Raw genomic sequence first — 27,183 nt, forward strand, 5'->3', positions numbered from 1 at the left:
AATTTTCCTGCTTATCACTCTTCAGGGAAGAGAACGTTTTTAATCTTATGTATATACAACTCGCAAAAACCAATTTAAGAGTTGAGTTCAGACTTATCGTCTTTAATGGTATGTGAAGAGAGAAGACTTATTGCCAAAATTCACATACTGCAAGTTGTTGCCAATATTGTCAACGAAATTGTTTAAGAGCGTAATTATTAGCCCAATCGTTCTCTTTCCTTTAAGACCAATTCGCTCTAGATTCTACACTGTGTCAACTGCTGATAATGTGAGCCCATATATAATATAGATTTCGAGCGGACTTCCATGAGAACGCTAATTTTGTACTTAACACAAAAACCATGAGTTATGTATTTATATGTATTCAATTTTATTTCGTTTCTATCTGACAGCATAATTCACTCATTTACTAAAATCTGGATCGATGAGAAACATCCAAATGTACTCATTCGCTTTACTCAATATAACACTCAATTTGTGTCCCTTAAGTTTTGCGTATGTGTTGAACAAAGTCATGTAGACTTCTAGTACAGTGAGACTAAAAACTATTGGCACACTTAAAAGCGATTTAAATTATATTACTAAAAGATTAAAAAAGACAAAAGAGAAGTACTGACACACTTTTTGAAAACCATATAGATCGGATTACTTTACACATTTGTTTTTCCCATAGAAATATTAAGTCATATAGAGTTTTGAATCAATTACTTAATTATTTGTTAAAAGATTCTTATAAAATTGAAGTTTTATCATTTAAATATACTAATTAGGGATCTGTCCTTACTTCATCAATATCGGGGAACTAGATCATATATCTTCCATGGAAATATATAGCCCCAAAATATATTTTCTGGTAATTACAACCAGTTGATCAAAATCCATACAGAAAATATTTTAGGCCTAGGTTTTGAAAAAACTCTCTGGTTTATTCCATTTATAGCTAAATCTAGCCTTAATTGCGTATAGTAAAATTCAAGGTTTATCTTTTCTATTTAGCAAATATCTATATTTAGATTTAAAGTAGACTTACCTTTTGCATATTTCTCTTTGTTTCTTCCTTGTTGAATTTTAAATAGTTTGCTGCATTTGCCCTCATACTCTCAAGTCGCATGCAAAATTCAAACAAAAAACTAAAACAATTGGCAAAAATTTGTATCTAGGGAACTGGACGCCCAAACATCATGATACAGACACACAAAAGTCAAACAAGTCATGGCAAGTCGCAAGCTGCTGGTTCACAAATCTCCAAGGATTTTAATGCTCTAGCCACGTTTGTGTGAGGAAATCTTTTTAAACAATTTCATCTCTTCATCTTTCTGCTTCATTTTGTCTTTTGGCTTATGGCTTAAAAGGGGGCGGTAACTTAAATTTTCTTATGGTTGAACTTTTGATGTTTTTTTTTGGACCAAGATTAACAGCACAAGAGATGATGCGTCTCCCCACTCCCCATCCCCGAAAGCCCGCCGGATTTCCAAGCATAACAAACATTTGGACCTTTCAACTGACGTGACATTGTTCAGTATAATCTACTTTCAAGTAGCCACAAGCAACACCCATGTCCATGTCCTTGTAATCTCCTACTATTCGAGTCTCTTCATGTGTTTGGTGTGTGCTTGGGTGTTGGTGTCTGTCCTGGCCAAAGGACAAACTGTAATTTTATGCAAAAGAAAATGATGCTTGGCAAAGCTTATTTCTCTATGATAATCTGTACAATTTTTGACATTTTCTCCAAGTATTTTTTTTTCTTTTAACAAACAAGACACATAAAAAACTTTGAGTTATAAAACTACAAAAAAAAAAAAAAAAAAAAGAAGAAATGTAAAAAACGAAAGTCAACCGTTTTAAAGTTTATGTGATTCTTGTTAATTATAGTTTTATAATGCCATAAAATCTATCAATCGATGGGCTAATAAAATTCATGTTTATCTACTTTTACTTTCTTCAAAGTTCATTAAAGTTTTTGGTATAAAATCTTACAACATATTTTAAAATTTTCACAGTTTGTGTTCTCATCATGAAGCTGACAGTTGTCTTTTGTGTTTTTGGTAAGCTGCAAAAACTTAATTAATTGAAAAATGTGTGAAAAATAAGTGGAATTGAAAAATATTCTGAGAAATTGCATTGCCTCATTTGAAGTAAAGAGAAATTGTATTGCATACTTGTAGGGGATTATCTTATGGCAAGCAGAAAAAACCAAACCAAAGCGTTGAAAACTATCTAATTTTTGTTGGATTTTTATATAACATTTGTCATTTGACGGCAAATTCAATTAACTTTCCTACGTTGATGAAGAAGAAAGTATTTTAGTCTAAATTGGCATCGTAAAACGACGTCAACCGAAAGGATCTCAAAAATTGCAAAATTTTGATTGGCCCCAAAACAAATCCTGGGGCTAAATTAAACATTTTTGGTATGCAGTTTATCTGAGATTACTTAGTAGGAATAGCTCATTAAAAGATGAGGTACTGAGCATAGGAACTTACCTATATTATGTGCTGTCGATGGAGAGTCTCTAGAGTTGGAATTATAACAAGAATGTTTTGGAACTGTCAAGAATTATGTTGCTGATAAAGAACTAGGAACCCCAAATAATTAGGAGTAGAAGTCAATTAGTATATTAAAAGTGTGTACCGTTTTTAAAATACATATTTGAAAATTTGTTTGCAGTCTTTACCTTGGTGCCACTCACCTCGATTTTTGCCTGGAGTGAAAAGGATCCCATGACATTTTTGCTTTCACGTCTTTATAAAAATCAAAAGCAAAAGAGTTTATCTAAAATACAGCTACTACCCCAAAGCGTAAACTTTGTTGGACCGCGTCAGGCAACTCAAGCAGAGCAGGAGAACTACGATGATGACTACGCGGATGAGGAGTATGAATACGATGGCGACGAGGATGATGACAACTATGCAGACTCATATGAATGGGCGTAAAGACACACACATACATATGTTCATACATAGTTGCATAAGAATTTTATTCAGTAGTCATACAATTTGTATCATTTATTTAACTCGACAAGCTGTTAATTAAATTTAAGAATTTTTTTGTCGTTTGGCTTTACCTCCATTTAAATTCAACTTGTCGCAGTGTCGCCTCACCATGCGGTTGGCGCTTTGGCTTGGTTCATTCATTGAAAAATCCGCAACTAATTAGAACACGACACGAAGCAAGCAGAGCAGAGCGAGGCAATGTCGAGGCACACGTAGTCGAAGAAGAGTCCGTGCTTGGCTTTTGGGTTTGGGCCTGGCATGAAAGAGATAAGCTTTGTTCCAGCATGAAGAGGAGGAAGGCCAGGATGTGTGCAGTAAGTAGAAGCTGATTCTGAGCCTTATTCCAGACAGGCAGCAGAGCAAAAAAAAAAAAAAAAAAACATCCAGACAGACACATGAACAAATTAACAGCATTAATTTTATTGCAAATACAAGTATATATATTTTCAGTTAAGGCTTTAAGGATGAACCATCAAATAATAATAACAATTAAGAGGTGATGATATACCATTGATTTAGGAATAGAGTCAAGAAAAACTATACATTTTATCTCTTTGAATTAAAAGATCTGTTTTATCTATAGTATATAAGTAAGATGTGTAAAATATAAGATAGGTATTAAATACAATCCTAAAAGCCTTTAATATGCTTTCTTTGGTATAACTTGCACTTGAATTTCAATCAGTTTGACACTCTGAGGTTCATTATCTATCATTCCTAAGCATTTTCAATCTGAATCTACTTTTTCGACTCTTTTTTTTTTTTGTCACCTGACACTTACTTAAACCTCATTAAATGTAAATTTCTGCAAACGAATCGAGTCGATGTTGTTGGTCGTTGGTCTGAATCAACGAATGTTTCTCATTCTGAGGGCATCAACAGTTTACGCTTGAGTGCATTTTTCAAGTGGTTGGCCAGCCAGAATGAAGGAAGGACAAACCACCCAGACCACCCACCATCCACCCCACATTGACTCAGTTTAGCTAGCATCTAGACTTCCAAACAAGTGAATCCATTGAATTTGCTTCTAACTTCTGCACTTTTGCACCATTTGTATACATAATTTAGCATGTGCATCTATTATTTAAATACTAATCAATAGTTCTCACAAGGTGTCCTGTCCAGGACCTCCAAACTTCATTTGCTCCATTTACTTCCAAATAGTAGGTGAAAACAATGTGTCAGTACTATCTATCTACATACAGTGCGAGGGGGGAGGGCGGCCCGAAACGTTGACAATTGAAATTGTTTTGTGGTTTTGTTTGTTGGTCGTGTCTTTAAATTATTGATTGAGTTTTCGTAACTTTTGTGTGGTGTTTGTTGCCATTTGTTGAAAAGCCATATACAAAATTAATTTATGCAATTAATCAAAGAAAAGTGAAAATAATACCAAAAATCACTTAAATGGTATTCAATTATTCAGTTGAATGGCAAATAAGATCAAGACATTATGAAATTCTTTAAGTATTAACCCAATTTTCGAATAGCAATTCAAAAAAATAAAACATTTTGCCAAAACTTTTCTTACTCAAACATAAATGTGTTTGTTGTTTATGTTTGTTTTATTGGCTTTTAGTTACTTGGTTTAGTAATTCTTTTATCTGTAGTTTTCAATTTCTCTAGAAAAATAACTTTCCTTTGAATATTTAAAAAATTTTATTGTGCAGGAGACGGAAAAGGAGTTAGAAACATAAATATAATACAAAAATCTTTTTGGACTATCGAGTAAAACACTTTTATATATTTTGCGTCCGCTAGTTTGGTGGTGTGAAAGTAGGCGTGGCAAAAATTTAAAATAAACTTTACCACCGTAGGTAATACACGAGTCTACGTGTCAAATTTGGTGACTCTAGCTTTTATAGTCTCTGAGATCTACGGGATCATACAGACGGACAGACAGACCGATGGACGGACACGGCTACATCGTCTCGGCTGTTGATAATGATCAAGAAAATATACATATATACATTATGGGGTCGGAAACGCTTCCTTTTGCGTGTTACTGTTTATAATTTAGGCGCCAAAAACCATGCTAAAAGCAAGGAAGATGAATTTGAAACTAGTTTTTAAACAAATTTTCAAACCTTTTTATTTGTGATCTATACTAAACGGACAACAAGCAAATATTGTCAAAGGTAATCATGAAATGGGGGTGAAATCAATTGTCTGTCTCTGGTCTAAATGGCAGGTCAATCGTCTAATCTGCATGTTGTTGTTAAAATTCACGGACGTAACGAGGCTAATTGTAATTTGACTTTAAAGTACCTGATTAACAGGTATTTCCTTGGCAATACCCTAAGATATATGCATGTACTTCTGTGTCTACTGCTTTTCTAATGTAAATTGAAATACTTTCAGTTAACCGCATTCTCAACATGTTCTCTAATTAAACAGACAGGAGGACCAGACCACAACTCAGAGCCAGAGTCGGGTCTAAGGGCAGAGAGAAGTGCTTCAATTTCAATCCTAACGCGACACCTGACAAAAAGTTTGGTGTGTTTTTATTCTCATTCTTATTTTGAAAACAGTTGGAGAACTGAAAATCTGTGTGCTTGGCAGTTGCTTGATGTAGATTGGATTTGGTTGGGAAACGAGTTGCGGCGGCGGCGACAACTGTCAGTTGGTTTGAGGGCGTGGGGGATGGAAGCAAAACCCCAAAAAATAAACGCACAGAAAAATAGGTTCTTGAAATGAAATTTGTAGGCTTTTTAATTAGCCACTCACCTGGAAAAGGACTAAAGATCCAAATGTTTGCCATTGGCAGCCATCATTATTGGTAACTGCAGCGGGTCACGAAAATGTTCCGAAGTTGCTTGTTGCCCATTGTTCTTGTTCTTGTTGTTGTTGTTGTGATCCAATTGGGCATGGTGTAGACTTTGATTACCCCCCGATCCGCCCAACCATCTTTTATACGTGTGTTCTGGTTGGGTATTCGAGAATTTGTGAAAAGAAAGGGGCAAATTTTGTTGCAGCAATTCTCGGGCATAGTCCTGCGGCCTGGCCTGATGCAGACCATTGCCAGGAATGGCCCACACGCCCAGAGCCTGAAGACAATAGCCAAGTATCATGTCATCTGGGGCATTCGCTGTCGGGCAACTACAATGCTCCACAATGAGCCTGACTAGCGGCAGGCTGAACACAATGCCAGCTCCACCTGTATGATAGTTGAAGCCATCCGGGGCATATAACCGATAGCCATAGCGTTCGCCCACATATATGTTGTCCGTGTGATTGTAGCAGCTCAGCAGGGCACCCACTCGCGGCACACTGGGGGGCGGTAATGGGGAATCGAAAGAGAGAGAGAGAGATTACCAATGCAGGATGAGTGCGATTTATCAATAAAAAATATTTTTAATTGAATGCCCTGTCATGCGTTTAAGCCGGAACAATGAACCAAAAAAGGAAAAAAACAACAAGAAAAAATTTACAAGTTTTGAAAGAAGATGCTGGCAAACCGACTTGCCCTTGTACCCTTCATTTTAAAAGACTTTTTGGATTACTTCGGATTTACAAACTTCGTCTTCGGCCAAAGTTATTCCGTGCCTCCTTTTTTGTTACATTTGGAAAATCGTTGACCAAATATCACGTAGAACTTAAATTTTTTAAAATTACATGACATGTTTCTTTAATACTGTCAAGAAGTCTATAAAATAAGTTAAAAAGCAAGAACCGAAAATATGTTCAAAAAACATTTTTCAAAAACCTTATCGATAGTTTATATCTGAGATTAAAAAAAAGGTGTTTTTAGTTAATTTTCAAAAATTAATTTTTGATTTTCATGGAAACCAGAGATAAAATCATAAAAACCGCCTAATGACCAAGACACTAGTCCTTTTATTAGGAATATTATATACTAAAGGCGACTAAAACGATATCAAGTCTCTGACTTAACAAATAGATAAAGAAGAATATGTAAAAATGTGATTGATGATTGTGTTCACTGGAGTTTAATCCATCCGGTTATAAAATAGTTAGACAGATGGCAAATTAAAAAAAAAAAAAAATTTTGGATTTTCATTCGATTGGATTTGTATTATTTTACCGCAAATATACAAATCAAAGTAAAATCAGGAATAGTCCCAGTGTTCATATTAAAATATGTTATATTTATGTATATTTAATATGTGATTTTGTGTTATATTTTCGGCTTTAATTGGCAGCAAAAAGAAATTGTTAAGAAAATGAAAAGGGTAAAAATGTTGCTTGAACTTCAAACAAAAGTCTCTCACACAGAATAGACAAGAAAATTGTTTCACATGAAAATGGGGAAAACCTTAAGGTAATTTCTTTTTCATTTCAACGAATTTTGTATTGTCTTAATATAAAAAACAATTTTTAATGTTTGAAAAGTATAATAGAAAATTCAGACTTGTCTGAAACTGAAAGCGAATCAGATTGAATAAGATTATTTGCTAACGAGTTCAGGGATTAAACGAGATAGAAAGGAATTCTATTTTAGGGGGTTTTTCAGTAAAGCTTTTCCATTTTTAAAGGACATAGTAAGGTATCGAAAGATAGAGAGTTGAGTGTAATAGTTTTTTATTTCTAGAAATTCATTCAATTTTAGATAAAATGTTGAATAATTTTTGTTTCTAATATGTAACTTGTTTTTTTTTTTTTAGAAAATAAGTTTATTTTCAAAATCCATAATGGACACTCACCTCAACAAGGTATCATCGTCGACAAGCATCAGCCAGCGTACAGACATGTTCATTTGTTCGTTGATATCCTTGAGGGATAATTGTAAAATTGCCAGTGTTTTGGAACAATGTCCAGTCGGTACATTGGGTATCCCAGTGCTGATTGTCGGTATGCCGGAGTCTGTTGTGGTTTTGGACCCATAGAATGGGGTGAATGAAGTGAGAGAGAGAGAGAGAGAGAGAGAGAGAGTGAGAGATGGGATGGAAGGAATCACAAAGTCAAATCAATGAATATTCAATATGTAGGACTACACGATGAAGGCAATTGGAGAATGACAATGGGTTGGGAAGGATATGTTTTGTTTGTCCTGTCACTCCGCCTCATCGTGTTTTTGTTAATGCGCTACGCACACACACACACACACACACACACACACATTCACCCACACATTTCTCTCCCACTTCTTCTCCACAATTTGCTTTAATTGGCCTCATTGTCATCATCATCATCATCATCATTATCATCTTTAGTCTTACTCACCTGCCATATCACTATAGTATCTACGGTTCATGGCATCGATAGCCCAGGTGCGTTCGATGATTGGTATACGCTCCTTATGGAATTTTGCACAAGTTTTGATTGCAAAATAGATATGCGAGCCTGTTGTGTGCACCTATGTATGAGTATGTATGTATGTATGTATGTATGAGTTGTGGCAAGATGGTTAGTGGTTAGAGTATGAGGTTGAGGCAATTGGTAACAGAAAATCTAGTTGAAGTTGATTGAGAATTTATGGCAATAGGTTTCAAATGCTAATTGCTTGGGGTAGATACATACATATATATATGTATCCCCTTTACTCTTTCCACTGGGGATATTAAATTTTCAAACACTTGGGATATGACTTTAAAAACTTAAATTTAGTTATGGTCCTCTGATTAATTACGTTTCCTTTTGCCACATAGACTTAAATAGCTTCACCATATTCAATACCAAAATACGAAAATTTGAAGTGAATACGTACACAATTCTTTGAATTCCCGGTGGTCACAGTCACAGGCGACGCCGTCGACGGCGGCGGCGGCATAGTTAATGCCATGTCTGGTTTTGCATGCATCGCACAACCCACATCCATATTGTCCTTTATCCTTCTCTTTGTACGTTCCTGCGACATCTCTTGGGGTGCCAGCGATGCCATTGTCGCTGCGGGACAAATGTAGGCAGCACTTTTCAAAATTATTTTTCGCTTCCATATGTCGCCTCTCTGCTGATGTTGCACCTTGTTGTAAGAATCATCATCATCATTTTCGTACTCGCCATCAGGTGTGAAATTATCGAAAACAAATCGAGCCAACTCATGTGAGGCATCAATGCTGAATTCACTGTGCCTGCTAACATTTTGTGCATCGAGAGCAACAAGTTCAGCCAAACTGGAAATATGGTACGTAAATGTATATTTCATTATGAGTTATGACGTGGCCGTCTGTAAATTTTGCATCCTCATTGCACACTCATGGCCTTCTTGAACATGAATGTTGACTTACCTGCGGAGCAGGTGACCTGTAAAAACTAAGCCTGCACTGAGCATGGGATATGGAAACCATGTTGGATTCTTGTAGTATGCAAAATGATGCACAATGGTCGCCTCCGAATCGTACAAGGCATGTCCATAGTAAGCCAACTGAGTATTTCGAGCATAAAGAAATTCACATTATGACAATCAAAAAGTAAAGTTAAAGAAAGTCAGAGTTTTTAGCCTTTTGAATCTTCTAGTTACCCAATGGACTCACATTTGAATACGTTTTTGTAATCAAGGCTAAACAATTTGTTATTTTTAAAATATGTCTTAAATTTTTGAACTTAATAATAAGTACGATTTTATCTTTTATTAAAATAAATCCAAAGTTTTTTCAATGAGAGATTCAATTTGTAGAACGAGTTTAGAATTATAATACATTAATTTTCTAAATAAAAAGAAAAGGTTTTAGGTTTTTTAATAACAATGATGTCAAAATGGCTGAAATTCTTAAATTCTTAGATTAGTATGAATCATTAGGGAAATTTAAAATTTACTACTAACAATTTTGAAAAATTTAAGTATTTTATAAGAAATGATAAACTAATTATAGAATTTTTGCAACATAAAAGGCCATTTTGGAATTTTTATTGATTCGATAAAATTTTCTCACTATTTTGGTAACTTTTAACCAATCTTAAAACAATTCCTCAGAATCTTTGCAAGCATATTCCGAAATGGCTTCAGCATAATTCTAAAATAATAATTATCATATCCGATTTGTAAAAGAAATCACGATTGAAGTGTGTTTATTTCGAAAGTTTGTCAAAATATTAAATTTTAAGATATAAATGCAAATTTAAAGACAGCAGCAACTAAAAACTGTGAAAATTGAACAAAAATTGGCAAAATGATTAATTTGCAACGTTTAGGGACTTTTAAAAATATTTAAAGTAAAATTTTTGGTTTAAAAACTGGGCAAATTAGTGACTTACATTATAATTTAATAATGATAAAACTAAATCATGACAGAAATTCAGTCTTAGAGTTTCGAATGCAAATTAAAAACCCGCTGAAAATTAAATAAAATTAATGAACAAATATATAGAGTCTATTTTCGAATTGATTTAATTTTTTTGTCTGTTTAGAACTTTTTGTATATAAAGATGGATTTTCAGGATTAGTAAATTACTTACTTCTTGGGAATTCTGGCGATGTAGTTGCTCGAGCAATCCTGCCAACGAGGACACGTGCGTATTGTGCTGACACCAAATAATCCATTCGGTGTCCGCATTTAGTAGACGTGTCTGGATTCGCAAATTAGGCAATGAGTCCAGTAATGTCCAATAATTGAATAGTTCATGCATTATATGAACTTTGATGACATAATCTCCGGGGACGCCGCCACTGGACAGTTCCATTTGTTGCTGCTGCGTCCGCAAACTATTGGCCAATGCGAAGCAATTCTCATGAACATGCTGAGGATGTGGGGGACACGTAATTACGATAAGGACCTCGCCACCATAGCTTGAACTTAGAGACAGCCACAGGACACTTAATAAATAATAAGGCTTTGCATACATTGTAATAAATTTAATCAAATTGATTATGAAAAATATTTCTACATATTTTTTGAAGGCGTTATTTTTGGAAATTATTAACCAAGCTGACACCAAAATACACGTCCGTCTTAATGAAGATGCGAATACGTACTGAGGGCAACTGTGATTTCAATTTTGGCGCAAAAGGCTAGTTGACTTTACCAAATTCTTAATGGGTGGTGGTCTAGACGGTTTTTCGTATGCGTAAACTAAATGCGCAAGCGCTGGCCAAGCGGCAAATTTTATCAATGAAATTTGATGAAAACAAAATGCAACAAGTTGGCAAATTGTTTGAATGAAATCGGGGAAAATTCCATCATTAATCTAAAGGCATGATATATACTCATACAGAAGAATACACTCCTTGATATAAAAATTAACAAAATACAAGAAACTTTCTTTAATATTAATAATTTGAATTAGTTTAATATTTTGATTGTTAATGGTTGTTTTTTTTTTTTTACTTATTGCGAATACATTTGGAATATCTTTCCTAGATCATGTCGTATAGATACACACACACGCACACACAAACAAACATTACATAAATATATAATTAGAATTGCAGATAGATAAAAGTAAATACTTAATGCATGGGCGAAGCCAGTCGCGTCGTTGTTTGCATATTACTGCTACGATTATTTGATTTCAATCGCAATTCATTGACATGTTTAAATAGTTGATCCTGTTTCGAGAGCAACTCCTTAGTACGTTGGCAACCATGTTGAAGGGCACACAGACCAGGATTCCAACGGCAATAGAGACCCTTCCACAAGCGAACAGCACGGACACTGGCAATGGGTCGCAAAACCAATTCAGCACCATGCGTAAAAGAGGGAAACAAAGGATTTAAATACTGATCCAACGAGGAATTAATGTGTGTCCACAAAGAAGTGGTTTTGTGCTTGAGATCTGCAAAAGAAAAACTATGTTTCACAAAAGAGCGTGTTGAATAGGAAATTAGAACTTACCTTCTGCCACCCGTTCCGCTTCGGTATTGCAAAGGAAAGTGCCAAATCTACACGAATACAAATGATCCACAATGGTGATAAGGAAATGCTCATTGAATTCGAAAGCATTACTAAATTGCTGGCTAACTTGCCACACACTATCGATGAACTGGAGAAAGACTGGCGAACGATCGGCATCCGAATGTTTGTTATCACCGTGACCAATGCGTTGCTGGAATTTGTGGCCAAAGGATAGCCATTCTTTTTCAATTAGTACTTCGAAACCTCGTACTGTACGATAATGCGGATCCAGCAATAGCATCGAAAGAGCCGTCAATTGAGCCGTACGATCCCAGCCATCAGAACAATGAACTACCACTGAAGTGCTCATGGTCTCCACTTTATCCACAATGCGCACAGCACCAGCCAATACGCAACGAATATGCTTTAGCCACAGGGTGCTATCGATTGCCGTTTGCCATTTCGAATCATCGGTGGTGGGATAACAGGCTTCCTTCACCTTCCTCAGACTCTCACGCATTACATGAATATTATGAATATCGAGGAAATTTATTTCCACATTCTTATACGCATCCTCAGATTCATAGCCGCCACCTTTTGCTTTGTTGGCTATGGCATTGGCACTGGGTCGCGCATCCATAATGGTTAGTTTATCGGATTGCGCATTTGCCTCCATAATGTAACTCAGATAGGTCTCATCATCGGCATTCCTCTTGCCACTGACACCCACCAAAGGCTGTGAACATCGAGTAATGGTGGCCTGTGTGCGAGGATTCATCCAGGACAAAACAGGCAAGCGGCAACGCGAACGAAATTGGGCTACCCTTCGTAGAAAATCATCTGAAGCCGCCTTTGGCACGGCCCACACAGCAGGATAGCTATCGCATATGGCGTAAGACTCATTTAGTTTCGTTGCCCTCCACATATCGTTGGGTACACCAAGGCGACGCAGTTCAGCTAGCGGTTCATATACTGCCCATCCATCCCAGCCTCCGGCGGCAGTGGCTCCAGCAGCCCCAGTGGCCCTAGCCGCCGCATGAGCAAATGCAAACAATCGCCCACTGTAGGACAAAGGAAAAGCATTCGCTTGCAACTTCTCGAAAACTGTGCGACGGGAGTGATTCTGTTGTTTGTGGGCAAAACGTAAATTTCGCATATCCTTGCAGAAAATCTCGATGCCATAAGAATTTTCGCCTCTCGATGTAGCTCCTCCAATCTTCTCTACCCTGGCTATGACTCCCAAAGGCACATCGACGACAACCGGAAGCTCCTGATCTCGCAATGGCAACGAACGAAAATACAAACGATAATTGGTTATGGTCAGAGCTCCAAAGACAGGTCCACGATATGGGCAAACATAGGTCACATCGTTCTTCTGGTCCTGATCCTCCTCCCCGTCCAAGTAGGCAAAGGGCGTGTCTCGGAGAACACCATTCTCAATGCCTCCGCCTGAACTGGACTTGGAGCTGCTGTCCAGAGAGTTGCTGCTGGCTGTTTTTGAGGCCAACTTATCGGCCAGACTCAATGAAGGATCCATTGTGGATAATGGAGGTATACTTTAATAATTGATTAGCCTTTGTTTGTTTGGCTTTCTTAAAGCTCTAAACGTTGTTTTTTTTTCGATTAACAATTTTTTGTTAAAAATCAGCTATTCGGGGATGTCAACTCATGTGAATTAGTTAAATACCAAAATTTAGTGTGACCAAATAAAGTTGAAAATAAATAAATTCAGTTTTATGTTGAAATTCAAATATGTATATGAATGTAATTTTATGGTTTACAGTAAATATCTATTTGTTCTTCAGATCCTCTTTCAATTTGTCTCGAATACGGTCATATACGGTAAATATAGGACCATGTCCAGGTACTATATAATCACATAGCTCGGCAATTCTACTACGCTGCACTCGCTGCTGATTCTCATCTTCGCTACCGGCATCCAACCAAATGCTTTGATCCTCCACATCCTCGACTCGCTCAAAGAGATCACCTGTTATTCCAATCTTTCTTTCAGTTTCTGTATTGTCTACGATAACGGAGACACAACTCAAGGTGTGACCAGGAGTACGTTGAACGACTACCTCGCCATTTTTGTCTAATTTAAGTTCCTCCTCCGGATCGCCGCTACCAAAGTGATCCATGTAAAGATCTCGATATGATGCACAGGCTCCAACTAAATGAAGGCGAGCCGCTTGAAACAAATAATTGCACCCAGTGTGATCAGAATGGCCATGAGTGCAGACAACAATGTGAATATCATTCACATGCAAGCCTTCTTTCAACAGCAAAGATTTTAGGTGCTCTCCATCCCACGAGGTCATTGTGTCCACTATGACATTGGTGCCATCTCTGCATCGAATCAACGTGCAAGTGCAATTGGCTCTCATGGCGTTAGGATTTTCGCCATCTTTGCGGGAATAACCATTCTGTAGAACGATTACTTTGTTTACCGAATCTATTGTTGTCATTTGGCTAATAATGAAATAATCTTAGTGCCGCCGATTTAGCTGTTTTTGGAGTTTTTTTTACTATAAACCTCGCCACACCAAAGTCGTTATAACAAACAGATAATAAGTGGGCAGTCCGTTTCCATCAGTCTCTTATGGGTCAGCTGTTCACAAATGTTGATAGTAAACAGCTGATTATCAAATTTACTCACGTTCTAAACTTAAAAGACGCAGTTTTTGGGGCTTATTATTTAACAACTTTCTAAATAGAACAATTACTACTTGATATGTATTTGAGTTACTTTAGTCGTGGACAATGGAAATACTTGCAATATTTACTACAAATACATCGAATACAGCTAATGCGAAGATATGTCCATGCAGCGGAAGGCGCAGCTGTCAGACAAATACAACAAAAACAAAATCTGCCGGCCGCTCTTCTGCCCAGACGCTTCTATCAAGAAGAGAAGGCTAGTGAAGATTCATTATTGCAACGTCTTCAACATGACTCAATGACATTAGAACTGCCTCAATTGATCAATGGATTACCCAATCTCTGGGTGCAATATCAAAATATGGATGAGACGAATAAACTAGATTTAAGGACACAGGTTGTAAGAAATATTCTGCCCTTCTTGGACAAGGATGATCGTATTAACCATATGAGTGTGGATGACTTAAGCTGCTGTTATTTGTACTTACGTAAAATTCATATACCCAACAGTAATTTAACTCTGGAGAGGATTCTTACGCAAGGATTGCGCCTAATAGAGGATAGTGTGCATGGAAACCTTATACCTCTGACTTCTCTCTCACGTTTTGCCGTTGGAATTAATTTGGAACGTGATTTTTTCACACCTTTGGTGTGTCGAAATTTTATGCCTCATTTGGATCGGCATATACATCAGTGCCAGACTGAAGAACAAGTCCGATTATTGGCCACATGTCTATTCCAATTACATCCGCTAATTGATCAGGAATCACTGCAAACGTATAAGGAAAAAGTTCAAAAACTAATACAAGACAAAACCCTGAGTGAATTTACACCAAAAGCATTAATTAAAGTGCTACATATGTTGAATTTGCCGGTTTGGTCACAACAACATACTCCCCTGAGAAGAGAAATTATGATCACTTTGATTCCATGTCTGGGAGAACTGGAAGCAAATGATTTGAAAAGCGTTTGCCGCAGCTTTCTGCATCATCAAGAACCGGCAGATTTGGTAGGACCACTCAAGGCGGCTACGGAAAAGATTTTAAAAGACGAACTTACTCCCGACAATCTGTCATGTGCCGTGCCATTTGCCTTGCCCCAACAGAGAGATAATTATTTAATGCAATTCAAAACATTGCTTTACTCCAATCACTCCTGGTCTCTGCCCAATACAAGTGGATTTCTATTCACTATTCTAAGAGCCTTAAAAATATCCGATTTACAGCAATGTAATACGTATTGGTCGCGAGTCATTAAAGAATTGGACTCATCGTTGGAGGAGCAAACCCATTTAAGATTTCTACGCCATTGTCAACGTTATATGAATTTTAATAATAATCTCGGTGGGACCTATCGTCATTATGATGTGGAACGCAAGCTAAGTCGCATGTGCATGGAAGTCATTGATGGTGGTGATATAGCTGGAAGATTACCATCAAAGTTCGCCCGTATGGCCTCGTTTGTGCTGGCCTACGGTCAAACGCCATTCGCTTGGAAAAAGTTTCCCAACATATTGTTGAGCAAAATGCTAACAATGGCTCAACAATTTGAAATACAGGATTGCTTTCTGCTTAGTCGTGGCATGCAAATAGCCTGTGAATTACGTTTCCGTCACAATGTGCCTCCACTAATGGCCATGCAGTTGACCACTATGGATAGTATTCTAATTGGTTGTGCCGAAAGGCATCTCGAGGATCCGACACTAAAAGCCAGTGATCTGAGTGTTATTGTGCGAACTCTGAGTCATCGCAAGAGTGAGTATTATTGACTTCTCCGAACTTCCTTACTGATCCCTATACATATGTATGTATATTCCTTTTAGCCTTGAAAAACACACAGGTTTACAATGAAGCCCTTGCTCTTTATAAATCGCTCAATTGCAATGATCTCAGTTCTCGTGTGGTTCGAGATATGGCATATAATTTTAATGCCTCACACTTTTTTGTACCCGAAATGTTGGATTCTATGTTTGATTATATTGCTCAGCAGCATCAACATATTACCGGCGATACGGTGGAAAAGGTGCTCACCTGTTCCTACAATCTTGGTTATACGCCAAACTCACTGGAGGCATTGGAAAGAGCAGGAAATGTCTTGCTAAGGTAAGGTCGTTAATTATCCTTGCGTAGACAAAAGTATTCTAATTGGTTTTTTTTATATTTTCTATAGGGACTTTGATCATATGAGTGGCCTTAGTCTAATACAAGCTAGTCTGGCTTTATGCTTTTACAAAACCATACCCGAACAACTGATCAATCAAGTTTTCTGCGTTAAATTCATACAAAGAATTGAGGATGAGATACAAATATGTTATTCAAAGGCCACATATCCGGAGCGTGTACTCAATCAGGTTATGCAATTAAACCGTACAGTTTGCTTGGATATGCCAGAGGCGAATGTTCCCTGGTTTCAGCAAAATTATATAGAAGCTCAGCTCAGTAAAAGTAATATTTATATTAATAGTTATTCTTGCTCGATACAAAAAATTTGTTATTTTTTTTACACATATTTTAGAACCAGTTCAAACGTCTATATTTGGCAGAGAAGTACAACAACTGCTGCAGGATGTCTTGAAGGAGGAAAAATATTTTCGCTGTAATCATACAACACCTTATGGCTATCAAATTGATTTTGTAATACACTTTGATAAGGATAAGAAACTCTTACCAACCACACCCGTGGAGTCCACTATGTTGGATCGTATAACCAAGTAAGTAAGTGAATATAATAGGAATTATCAAATGATAAAATTCTCTAAATTTTCTTATAGAGTTGCCATATTGTTGCTTAAATTGGACTCATTCTGCGAAAACGATTTAACTGCCTTACGTGGTCCCGAATCTTTAAAGATCAAACATCTGGAAATGATGGGCTATAAGGTGCTACATATAAACGAACATGACTGGAATTCAAAATATATGAAGGCTCCAGGAGCCAAGACTAATTATTTAAAATGTTTGTTACAAATTTCCCATTAGAATTGTTCTATACTTAAGCTTAAATTGTACAAAAGTATTTGTAATTTGTTAAAATCAATAAGTTTTATACAATAAAATTAGTTAATTGATCAAATACCTAATGTAAGTTATTGTGATTAGACTTGTTAGTGAGTATTTCGATGTTAGATTCATAGTAAAATCATTAACGTTTCTCAGGAAATGAAATTTTGTTATTGAATACATTTAATGTACTTCTTTTTATTTTTATTAATAAATTCTTGTATATACTTTGTATAAAAATGTAGATTCGTATTAATCAGAAAAAAGATTAATGTATATGTAATCGTATACTTTAGTTTCAGATTTTCTAAAACTATTTCTCGTTTTGGGCACACCAATTGTAGGCATTGTTGAACATCATTTGCCACGGACTTTCTATTTGGGACACTGGAACTTCGAAATTAGGTGGCACGTAAGGCCATTGGTACATGGCACTGCAACGTTCGGGATGTGGCATTAGGGCCAAATGACGGCCATCGGGCGAGCAGAGACCAGCAATGCCCCGTGGACTGCCATTGGGATTAAGGGGATAAAGTTCAGTAGGTTCTCCCACATCATTTACATATTGTAAGGTGATCAATTGATCAGCATTTAATTGATCAATGAGCTTCTCCCCATCACGGAATGCAAAGCGACCTTCTCCGTGAGCAACCCAACAGCCGAGTATTAGTTTATGCATGTTTTTCAACATAATCGAACGGTTTGGAGGAATTCGCACAGTTGACCAGCGGCATTCGAAGCGTTGTGAACGATTATGAAGTAACGCTACATCGGGATTTGGTCCATTTGTGGGACCAACAAAACCAATCAAAGTCATCAATTGAGCGCCATTGCAAATGCCCAAAGAGAAGACATCTGGAGACTTTTTAAAAGCTTCGAATTGTTGCTGAAGCTTGGTATTGTGCAGTATATTGGCTGCCCAACCTTTGGCAGAACCCAAAGTGTCTGCATAGCTGAAGCCGCCGGGGAAAACCAGTCCACGGTACTGAGACAAATTAGTTAGACCTGCAATACAAAGGAATATTTAAGGACAGGTTTGCATTTTGATGTGTATATTGATTCTTACCCTCCAACAGATCCGACATAGTCACATCGTGAACTTCAAAATTGGCTCTCAAGAGGCAGGCCATCATCTCGCGTTCACTATTGACACCCTCCTCACGGAGAACTGCTACCCGAATGGTCTGTGATGTGCGAGCCAGTATAAGCTCGGACTGAAGATTGACAGGACCCTTGTATTGGGGAGTTTGACGATAGTCCAGACTGTTAAATTCATCTTGCGCACACTCGTAATTCATCTGGAGTTTCTCTAGCTCGTAGCTGGTGCGTTCCCATTGCTTATAGAGAACGCGTAATGTTTTATCCATCAGAGTAGACGTAGGGTTCTTTTTCACTAGGAATCGGGAATCCAGACCAGTTCCATTAGTCTCACCCAAGTAATAGTTGGGGACGCCGGCCTCTTGATAAATGGAGCGCACTTGCTTCAGATCTGTTTCAAGTACCTCCACTACCCAGCCACATTCCTCAGCAAAAAGCAAGGCCAATTCGGGACGTCCAATTTTCACGGATGCGGCATCGTAATTTACAAATTTGGTTAAGGGTTCTGTTAAATCCACATTTAGGCCAGCCAAACCACCAATAGCCATCTCCAAAAGACATGTCAGTAAACCACCATCGCTAACATCATGTCCTGCAAGCAAGAGTCCTTTGCCCAGCAGTGTTTGTGTAACAGAAAAAGCTTGACCCAATAGATCACTTCTAGCCAAATTCGGAGATTCTTTGCCTTGTTGGGCGTAGGCCTGAGCCAGGGCAGAACCACCCAAACGTAGTTGATCCTCCATGATGATCCATAGCAGAGAAGTTTTTGTACCGATTGCAGGACCTTTTAGATCAGGAGTTACACGCACTTTGACATCCGGACATGGGGCATAGGTGGATATGACCAAAGTTCCGGGGGATTTAATAGTCTCCCCATCGACTTTGGCAGCCATGGACAGAGAATCCTTGCCACCATCAATGGCTATGTGAAGCTCTTGAAGGATATTGCATAGCTCTTGGCAGGCATCAAACATTTTGGCTCCTTCACCGGGTAATTTAGCTGCCCACATCCAATTTCCTGAGCACTTGACATCGGCCAGTTCGCTGATTTTAACAAAAACTAAATTACTCAGAGCCTCAGCCACACACATTCTGGCCATGGCGGCGGGATCAAGTAAACCCTTCAAGGGCTGGCTACCAATTGATGTGGCTATTCCTGCCTGGCTAAAGTGGGAGACAGTAGTGAGGGCGTAATCCGCCAGTGGTGCCTGTAGAGGTCCGACACATTGTTGTTGCGCCACCAATCCAGTGACACATCGATCCACTTTGTTGGTAAGGAAACGTTTACTGCCCACAGCCACCAAACTTAATACCCTTTCGAAAGCCTCATGCAAATGCAGATCTTGGGGCAGCTCTAGATCCTTCAAAGTTATCTTTTCCCGATTCAATTCATATTTTCGCTTGGGCATATCACCCAGAACATGTTGCAACTCCAAGTCAAAGGGATTTGGTCCCGGATACTTGGTGCTAAGTGCTGTTTCCACTTGGCTAGGCGACTCTTGCTCCACCAATGTGACACGTCCATTTCCTGTTACAATACCCACAAAACTAATCGGACATCTTTCACGCCTGCAGATCCTCTCCAGCAGCTCACGATGCTCAGGCTTGCAGAGAATGGCATTGTTCTCCTGATACTCTGCACCCCAAAGTTCAAGAGCCGTAATTGTGGGATCACCCAAATTGAATTCCTTGGAGAAAATTATAGCACCAGCAAAACCAGGTTCCACCAGCTCCTTTAGCACATTACCATTGCCTCCAGCTCCCTGGTCGTGTATGGCCAATATGGGATTATGATCTCCAAGCTCTAAGCAAGCACGAACCACGCGATTAAGCTTATTTTCCATTTCCGCGTCCCCGCGTTGCACCGCATTAAAATCCAATTCAGCATCACCGGAACCTTGTACCTCCACCGAACTAGCTGCTCCGCCGCCGACGCCAATTCTATAGACAGGGCCACCAATCTTGGCCAGCAATTGACCACGCTCCGGCGTCAATTTCTCACGCATTGACGCAGGCATGATTCCAAGCCCACCGCTAAACATAATCGGTTTTACATACTCATCTCGAGCTTGGTCGGAGGATGAATCAGCATTTGGCAGGCCATAGGATAAGGCAAATCCAGTGATTACTGGCTCACCAAATTTATTTCCATAATCGGATGCTCCATTACTGGCTTCGATGAGAATTTGCAGAGGTGGGGCAAAAGAACTGGGATATTTATAGCCAAGTGGCTCGTAAGGTTGCGGATAACCTAAGGATAACAGAGAAATTAATTTAAAATCATTTGACCAATGGAGATTTACCACTTACCCGGTATGTGGAGAGCACCCACACAATAACCAGCAGTTCCTGCTATTGGTATTCCACCACGACCAACCCCTTGGACATCTCGTAGTCTTCCACCCGTTCCAGTGGTCGCACCACTAAACGGAGCCACAGCCGTGGGCATGTTATGCGTCTCGGCGGTGAATATCAAATCTGATTGCACTCGTTGTAGACCAACAGATCCGGGCAAGGCCACCAGATTCGGCTGCAGTGCATCGTGTTGAAAGCCACGTATGGCACTGCTATTATCACTAAATTTAATGGTATTATTGGGATTCGTATGGTTCTGTGTGTCCATTATCATGCGTATCAAGGATTTTGGTTGCTCTTCACCGTCGATGATCATGCGACCACGAAAGAACCAATGCCTAGAATGTTCACTATTGCTCTGGGCACAATCGAAGAGCTCCACTGTTGTGGGATTACGTTTAAGAGTTTCGCTAAATAGCTTGTAATAGTAATCCAAATCAAAGTCATTGAAAGCCAACCCAAGTTCCTGATTAATGCGTTCCAAAGCTTGGATACCTTCTTCCAGAAGAGGAACAAAATGCCAAGGTGCCTGCTGCGTGGGCAATTGTTCATCGAAACTCTCTTTTGGCGTATTCTCAGTTGAGTATACGCACTGGGTCATGCGATCACTCAGGAGAGAGATAAATTTTGAAGGATCTGTGGTTTCACTTTCTATAAAGAATGTTATCAAATAGCGTGTTGAAGTCTCCATGCGGCGTACTTCCGTATAGCCCAGATTATGGAAAATATTTACACAATTCGTCGAATAAGGCGTTGAGAAATTGAAACGCGGCCCGATCTCCAAAAGAAGTTGTCGTTCCGTACTTTCCGACGCATTCAGATTTGGTTGCTTTGACAGATCTTTGCCACTTTCCATGGGTTGCTTGACCAGCCAAATGAGTAATTGCTCCAAAGGTAGCGTATGCTTCACCTCCTTACTATACTCCAGATGATAGCAACGTTCCATTTGCAATGAAGCCACAAGTGAATCTGCTGCCTGGAGTCGCCTCAGCACTCTCTTCTGTTCGGCTTCATCATAGGCCTTTACATCGTAATAACGTAGAATGGCCATTCTCGTTTTGGAGCTAGAAACAAAATTGACACAAGGTTTCCTATTTATAAGTAATCTATAATTTTATTATAAGCTTTTATTTCTTATTGTTTTCTTTCTTGTAATACAAGCTTTTGCTTTGCCTGGCCTGAAGAGACTGAATCTATGGATCGATCGTTGCCGTTGACAACCAGGCCAATGCCTACGATGTCTACCCTAGGGGGTTATCATCTGACGACACCTCCGCATCATCACATCTATAGCTTCCAGATCAGGTTACAGCCCACAACCAATTGCAATCATTGGCAATCCGTTGCTGAATTGAAGTCGTTGCACTGTCGTCACAACTTGTTTTTGTTTCAACTGATAACAGCACATAACGAAAACATATTTTTCACAATTTCTACATTTTATTTATTTTCTATGTATTCTTATTTCACATTTAAAGCTAACCAATCAGCAATAATTCATATTAACTAACCCAAATTGAAGCACAATAACAATTAAGCTGCGCGCACGTGTGTTCAAAAATGAGAGCCAGAGAGCAAGTGAGGGAGGCCGAAATCCTAAGCTCAGCAAATTAAGTTGGCAGCTCCTCTAATGTTCCAAAACAATTAACCCTGTAGGTTCAAGCTGGTTTAATAGATCAATTTTAAAAATTACAACTCAGTCAAAAATCAAATCTTTGAATTGGAATAGTAATTAATAAACTTAATGATCTAAAATACAAAAGTGTTTAAAGTCTGAATTTTATAGCTTGATTTGACTTGCAATAATTTAAAAAAGTTTTTTTTTTTTTGTTTAAAAGAAGATTCAGAATAAACTATATTTAACATAAAAATATTAATTAACTTTATCGTAATCATAAGTTCAAACAAAAATAGAATACATTTTTATTTTGAATGTTTTTTGAGATTCTACGTTAAAAATAGTTATACAATGTAAAAACACCGAATGGGATTTAAAATAATATTTTTTATTATTACACATTGTTTGTCAATAATGTTTTAAAGCTCAGAATGGTCAAGTTCACTGAAAAAACAATATACATATGTATTTACATATGTTTATAGACTTTCATACACTACCATATTTTAGTTAACCGGGTTAATTAGAACTACTACAGATATACAGATGCAGAGATACATATGTATGTACATATATCTATACGCAGTGAATTGAGTATATATATATATATATATATTAAGCTGTACCCTTACTGAAGGGTACATTTGGTACTGAAGGGTATTGACATATGTTTACATTTTTATTCTTCTATATTCTTCTATATTGTAACGCTTAAAATTGATTCCATTTTTCACAGGACCATGAAAATATTTTTATTACTCATACGCAGTTCATTTTATAGCTATAATTCTTATTCTTAATTCGAATTATCTGCAGTGAATAGGGATTATATATAGGATCTATATGACATGCCTGATGTCTAAAATGCATTCATAAATGAAATACATTATATGTATGTATGTGTGAACTACATTTTCATTGTCGTATTGAGAATGCAAAGGCTAAGCGCTCAACACTACCTGTCGCTGGCATCAAGCCAAAACACTTGTCTGAAAGCTTTCCATTGCCTTATCGTTGATGTTGTTGTTGCTGCCAGTCTGCGGGTTTGTTTTATCAGCACGTGGGCTTTTATAATGACTATGACACACGGCTGGCAACAGCAACAAATGTCGATGTGAAAAAATTTCAAGCATATCGATTAATGTAAACTAAAGACGTCACTGATGGGGGTTTAAACAAAATAAAGAAATGTTAATGTAATTAGAGTCAGGCTGATTTTAGCAATGTCGAAGATTCTATACCCTTTTAAACACATGTCCGCTTTATAAAATATCTATTAAATACTTATATCCCATATGCCCCAATGATAGTGTAATAAAACAAAATCGTTGCCAAATGCGAACAAACTTGAAATTAAATTGTACAAGTATTTGTTTTTTGATGGTAATTTAATTGCATTTTTGTTGTTTTCTTATTTCTTTCGGCTTTCTCGTTTCGTGGCATTTACAAAGACTACTTTATTGACTATGTTCTTGATTAATATATGTATTTATATATATTTTTAAATAACTTAAGTTTTCCACTACTATTGCGTTTTTCGCTTTTATTTCGGCAGCCGCAAATCTTATCAAAGGCCAAAACGGTCGCAAGCTTTTCATGAATAAAATTCATAAGTAAACTTAATTTCTTTTGTTATTCCGATTAAAAGATATATATTCAGAGGAAATTTGTTTAGTTAACAAAAGAAAAAATTGAATTGTGGCTGCCGCTGGTTGTACTACAAAACAGCATATTTTGGCAACGTCCTCTCTATGAGTTGTTTATGCTGCAATCGATTCTATGTAATGTGCATTGCTTTTGCCGCTTTGGACGCCTGCACACTAATCTCGTCCATACTTTTGCGCGCACTTTCTGTGACCTCATCAATAGATCGCCTTGTGGTGTGTATCAGTTCATCTGTGCCTCGGACCGCTGTTTCAGCAATGCCCTTAACCTCTGTATTTATCATGCCAATAACCCATTCGAGGCCTTGACGACCTTTGCCCGCGTTTGATGAAATGGTGGAGGTGAGCAAATCTTCCATGTAGTGAGACAGCGGCACACCATAGACAGTGACTGTGGCCTCCTGTTTGAGCAGCGTTTTACTGGCATCAGCTGGATGTGGTTCGTAATAGAGGACCTCGTCGACACTGATATTCCGGCAGAATGTGAGATTGTTTGTCTTCAAAACCATTTGCTTACGTTCCGGATCAACGGTAGAGCGTTCACTTGCGAAACATGTTTTCGCTGTGCCAATTAACGCGTGTGTCCATTTGGGAAAATACCATTTGGACTGGACCAAACGATGTGTGTGTAGAACTCCATTGACTACTTGACGCTCCACCACATCTGTACCAATGATGGATGGTGTCATGGGATTAGGATATTTACGCCATGCAGCCTGTGTGACTGTCTCCCACGGATGGTTGAATATGTGCTCCGACGTCCAGATTTTCATTATGCAAGCGTTGTCGTTGTCGTCACAGCTGATGGACTACGGGGGGGGAGAGCCAAATCGCGCTCTCTCTCTCTCTTTCACACACACTCGGAGGTATTTCGCAATCAGGCGCTAGGCTTGCACCCTAGTTATGTTATTAGATATGCGAAATAAATGAAAAGTAAATGTATTATGTTTTTGGGAATTGGGAATTTTGATAAAATAAAATATTTTTTGTGACTGTCAAATATTCCTACTGACCTTTACTCGTGTGTTGTGCGCTTAGTAGTAGGAGGTGGAGAAACCAGTGTTACCATTTTGGCTTATTTTTTGCCAAATCTGGCCTGTTTTCCAAAGCGATTGCAGATAGCGAAAAATCTGGCTTATTTAAGAATCGATACAGCTAATTTTTAGCTTATTTAGCTTTGTCATAATAAAGATTCTCAAATACCGATTTTTTGACAAAGTTTCAGTTTGACAATTACTAAAATCTTGAGTATATTTTAAAAATTATTAAAATCATTCCAATTGTTGGAGTTGTTGGGAATTCCTAAATATAATGAATTGGCAATAGTCTCTCTAGCGAAAATACTGGGGACACTATTAAATTTAGGGTTAAAGTAATGAATTACAAAAACTCCGGCGAATACACCCGTTGGCTTTTTTTTTCATAAATATGAAATTTGGTTAAAAATATATTTTTCAGCTATTTGGCTTGTTTTTTTGTTAATTCAGCTTAGTTTGTTTTGGAAAAAACGGCAACACTGTATGTATCGAAAACATCGATGTTTTTTTTTCGATATTTCGCATTTTTGAAAAACATTGATGTCCATTTTGTAAAACTTTAAATGTAAAATTTGTAAATAATTAATTTTTTTATTTTTTGAGGCAATCTGAAGACCCTCCCTAATTTTGTCTGTCATACATATGTATGTATGTATGTATATTTAATTTTTTTTGAACGTGTGCAACCAACAACCAATTATATGTTTCAATGCACAAGTCGCACTTTTATTTATTTTGTTTTTTTGTTTATGTTTTTTTTGGCCCTGTTGCTGTTGCTTATAATGATGGTGATGATTTTCGGGATCTGTGGATAAGCCAGCTACCGGTGCTTTTCATGCTCAATTTTTTGTAGTTCCTCTTTTAGAAAAGGAAACCCATTTAGTAACTACTACTAGAGTGTAAACTAAAAAACACTAAAATAATCCAAGCCGTGTCCTCACTCTATATCATCATCCATATGAATATCCAACAAAATTTAAAATTTGATGAAAGTGTTTATTTTATAATTTACAATTCGCTTTTTTACAATTATATGTATTTAACAATATGAAAAGTTATTTAAAAAGTATTTTAATACTACATTTAAATATGTATGTGCACTACACAGTTGTTTATATTCGAGATCTAATCCTTGTCCCCAAAAGTCCGTAAATACTTTTCGTATGGACGCGTATCAATCCGCCGCAAGCTATCTTCTAGGAATTCACGAAACTTTTGCAACTCCATTGCATCTTCCATTATTTTCTCGAGTTCCTCGTTAACGCATTTAGTCAGAGCGCTTTGAAAATTTGTATTCTGTTTTTGCATAGCCTTTTCTATGCGTACGGTGATTTGATTGCAAATCTTGTCACTTTCATAGTGAACAATCTTGGCCAAAGCTTTTGCGGGGGTTCGACGGTTAAGCGAGGTGCTCGTACTTGTGCTTGGTAAATCTATGATTGGTTCTACATTAAAAGATTGTGTAGATTTATTTGGTTCTTCCTTCACGCAGTACCCGTTTTGTAACGATTTGGCTTGTGGCGCCGGCGTCGGCGGCTCTCGTTGCTCAATGAAATCCATTAAAGAAGGCTCATCCGGGTTTTGATTTTCAGATTGCGCGGTTTGACTTTGAAAGTTGGTAAGATGAAATATGCCATTGGTGTCGTAGAACTTGTAACCTAGCATTTCCAATGCAATTTCTGTGAGTAGGTAAGACATTTTTACGCGTTTTTTTTTTTTTTTTTTTTGTGTGGTTAAAGAATTGTTGTTGACATCTATCAGCTGGACACTTCGGCGATGTGAAAAACATATCGGTAAACAACCATTCCAGTCAGGGTAGTCATGTCAACGTCATCGATAGTTGACCCGCTATTCCAGCGCTTTATTTATTGATATTAAGTCAGCAAAAACGCCTTTTTGAACATTATTGTTCATTAAAGTTAAAGATTTATTTGAAACACACAATAAATTTTTAAAAATCCATCAGTAAGAAAAAAGTGATTTCGTGCAATGCTCGTGCAACGTAACGAGCCACACGGAAACTATCGTA

At 37.7% G+C, this 27,183-nt stretch overlaps 7 protein-coding genes across 10 annotated transcripts; 1 reads left to right on the forward strand and 6 right to left on the reverse strand.

Moving 5' to 3' along the window:
- Positions 1–2,974: 2,974 nt before the first annotated feature.
- LOC137581092 (beta-1,3-glucosyltransferase) lies at positions 2,975–10,839 on the reverse strand. Of its 3 annotated transcripts, XM_068295261.1 has the most exons (7): positions 10,347–10,839; positions 9,179–9,315; positions 8,659–9,064; positions 8,175–8,307; positions 7,655–7,814; positions 5,718–6,260; positions 2,975–3,330 (listed from the first exon to the last, which is right to left on the reverse strand). In XM_068295261.1, the coding sequence occupies exons 1-6, from the start codon at positions 10,731–10,733 to the stop codon at positions 5,729–5,731; spliced, it is 1,755 nt and encodes a 584-aa protein (XP_068151362.1). In that variant the 5' UTR covers positions 10,734–10,839; the 3' UTR covers positions 2,975–3,330; positions 5,718–5,728. The 3 variants fall into 3 exon arrangements, with proteins under 3 accessions (XP_068151362.1, XP_068151364.1, XP_068151363.1); XM_068295262.1 differs by lacking the exons at positions 2,975–3,330; positions 8,175–8,307 and having other exon boundaries at positions 6,124–6,260; XM_068295263.1 differs by lacking the exons at positions 8,175–8,307; positions 9,179–9,315; positions 10,347–10,839 and having other exon boundaries at positions 8,659–9,015.
- A 307-nt stretch (positions 10,840–11,146) lies between these two features.
- On the reverse strand, positions 11,147–13,389 carry mtm (myotubularin). Its single transcript, XM_068294505.1, has 2 exons — positions 11,723–13,389; positions 11,147–11,663 (listed from the first exon to the last, which is right to left on the reverse strand). The coding sequence occupies exons 1-2, from the start codon at positions 13,257–13,259 to the stop codon at positions 11,338–11,340; spliced, it is 1,863 nt and encodes a 620-aa protein (XP_068150606.1). The 5' UTR covers positions 13,260–13,389; the 3' UTR covers positions 11,147–11,337.
- A 65-nt stretch (positions 13,390–13,454) lies between these two features.
- On the reverse strand, positions 13,455–14,240 carry LOC137580502 (metallo-beta-lactamase domain-containing protein 1). The gene has a single exon (XM_068294569.1). The coding sequence runs from the start codon at positions 14,188–14,190 to the stop codon at positions 13,513–13,515; it is 678 nt and encodes a 225-aa protein (XP_068150670.1). The 5' UTR covers positions 14,191–14,240; the 3' UTR covers positions 13,455–13,512.
- Positions 14,241–14,271: 31 nt separating this feature from the next.
- Positions 14,272–17,418, forward strand: LOC137580503 (FAST kinase domain-containing protein 4). Its single transcript, XM_068294570.1, has 5 exons — positions 14,272–16,137; positions 16,206–16,485; positions 16,553–16,827; positions 16,898–17,093; positions 17,154–17,418. Exons 1-5 carry the CDS (start codon positions 14,457–14,459, stop codon positions 17,359–17,361), a joined length of 2,640 nt encoding a protein of 879 aa, XP_068150671.1. The 5' UTR covers positions 14,272–14,456; the 3' UTR covers positions 17,362–17,418.
- A 129-nt stretch (positions 17,419–17,547) lies between these two features.
- On the reverse strand, positions 17,548–22,400 carry Pfas (phosphoribosylformylglycinamidine synthase). 2 transcript variants are annotated; one of them, XM_068294213.1, is made up of 4 exons: positions 22,347–22,400; positions 20,791–21,899; positions 18,449–20,731; positions 17,548–18,387 (listed from the first exon to the last, which is right to left on the reverse strand). In XM_068294213.1, exons 2-4 carry the CDS (start codon positions 21,884–21,886, stop codon positions 17,696–17,698), a joined length of 4,071 nt encoding a protein of 1,356 aa, XP_068150314.1. In that variant the 5' UTR covers positions 21,887–21,899; positions 22,347–22,400; the 3' UTR covers positions 17,548–17,695. The 2 variants fall into 2 exon arrangements, with proteins under 2 accessions (XP_068150314.1, XP_068150315.1); XM_068294214.1 differs by lacking the exon at positions 22,347–22,400 and adding an exon at positions 22,319–22,342.
- Positions 22,401–23,806: 1,406 nt separating this feature from the next.
- Positions 23,807–25,213, reverse strand: slmo (PRELI domain containing slowmo). Its single transcript, XM_068294215.1, has 2 exons — positions 25,131–25,213; positions 23,807–25,014 (listed from the first exon to the last, which is right to left on the reverse strand). The coding sequence occupies exon 2, from the start codon at positions 24,888–24,890 to the stop codon at positions 24,231–24,233; it is 660 nt and encodes a 219-aa protein (XP_068150316.1). The 5' UTR covers positions 24,891–25,014; positions 25,131–25,213; the 3' UTR covers positions 23,807–24,230.
- A 916-nt stretch (positions 25,214–26,129) lies between these two features.
- On the reverse strand, positions 26,130–26,927 carry LOC137580283 (uncharacterized). The gene has a single exon (XM_068294252.1). The coding sequence runs from the start codon at positions 26,850–26,852 to the stop codon at positions 26,280–26,282; it is 573 nt and encodes a 190-aa protein (XP_068150353.1). The 5' UTR covers positions 26,853–26,927; the 3' UTR covers positions 26,130–26,279.
- Positions 26,928–27,183: the final 256 nt, after the last annotated feature.

Source organism: Drosophila tropicalis, unplaced genomic scaffold (assembly GCF_018151085.1).
Source record: "Drosophila tropicalis isolate 14030-0801.00 unplaced genomic scaffold, ASM1815108v1 contig_845, whole genome shotgun sequence".
Taxonomy (NCBI): domain Eukaryota; kingdom Metazoa; phylum Arthropoda; class Insecta; order Diptera; family Drosophilidae; genus Drosophila; species Drosophila tropicalis.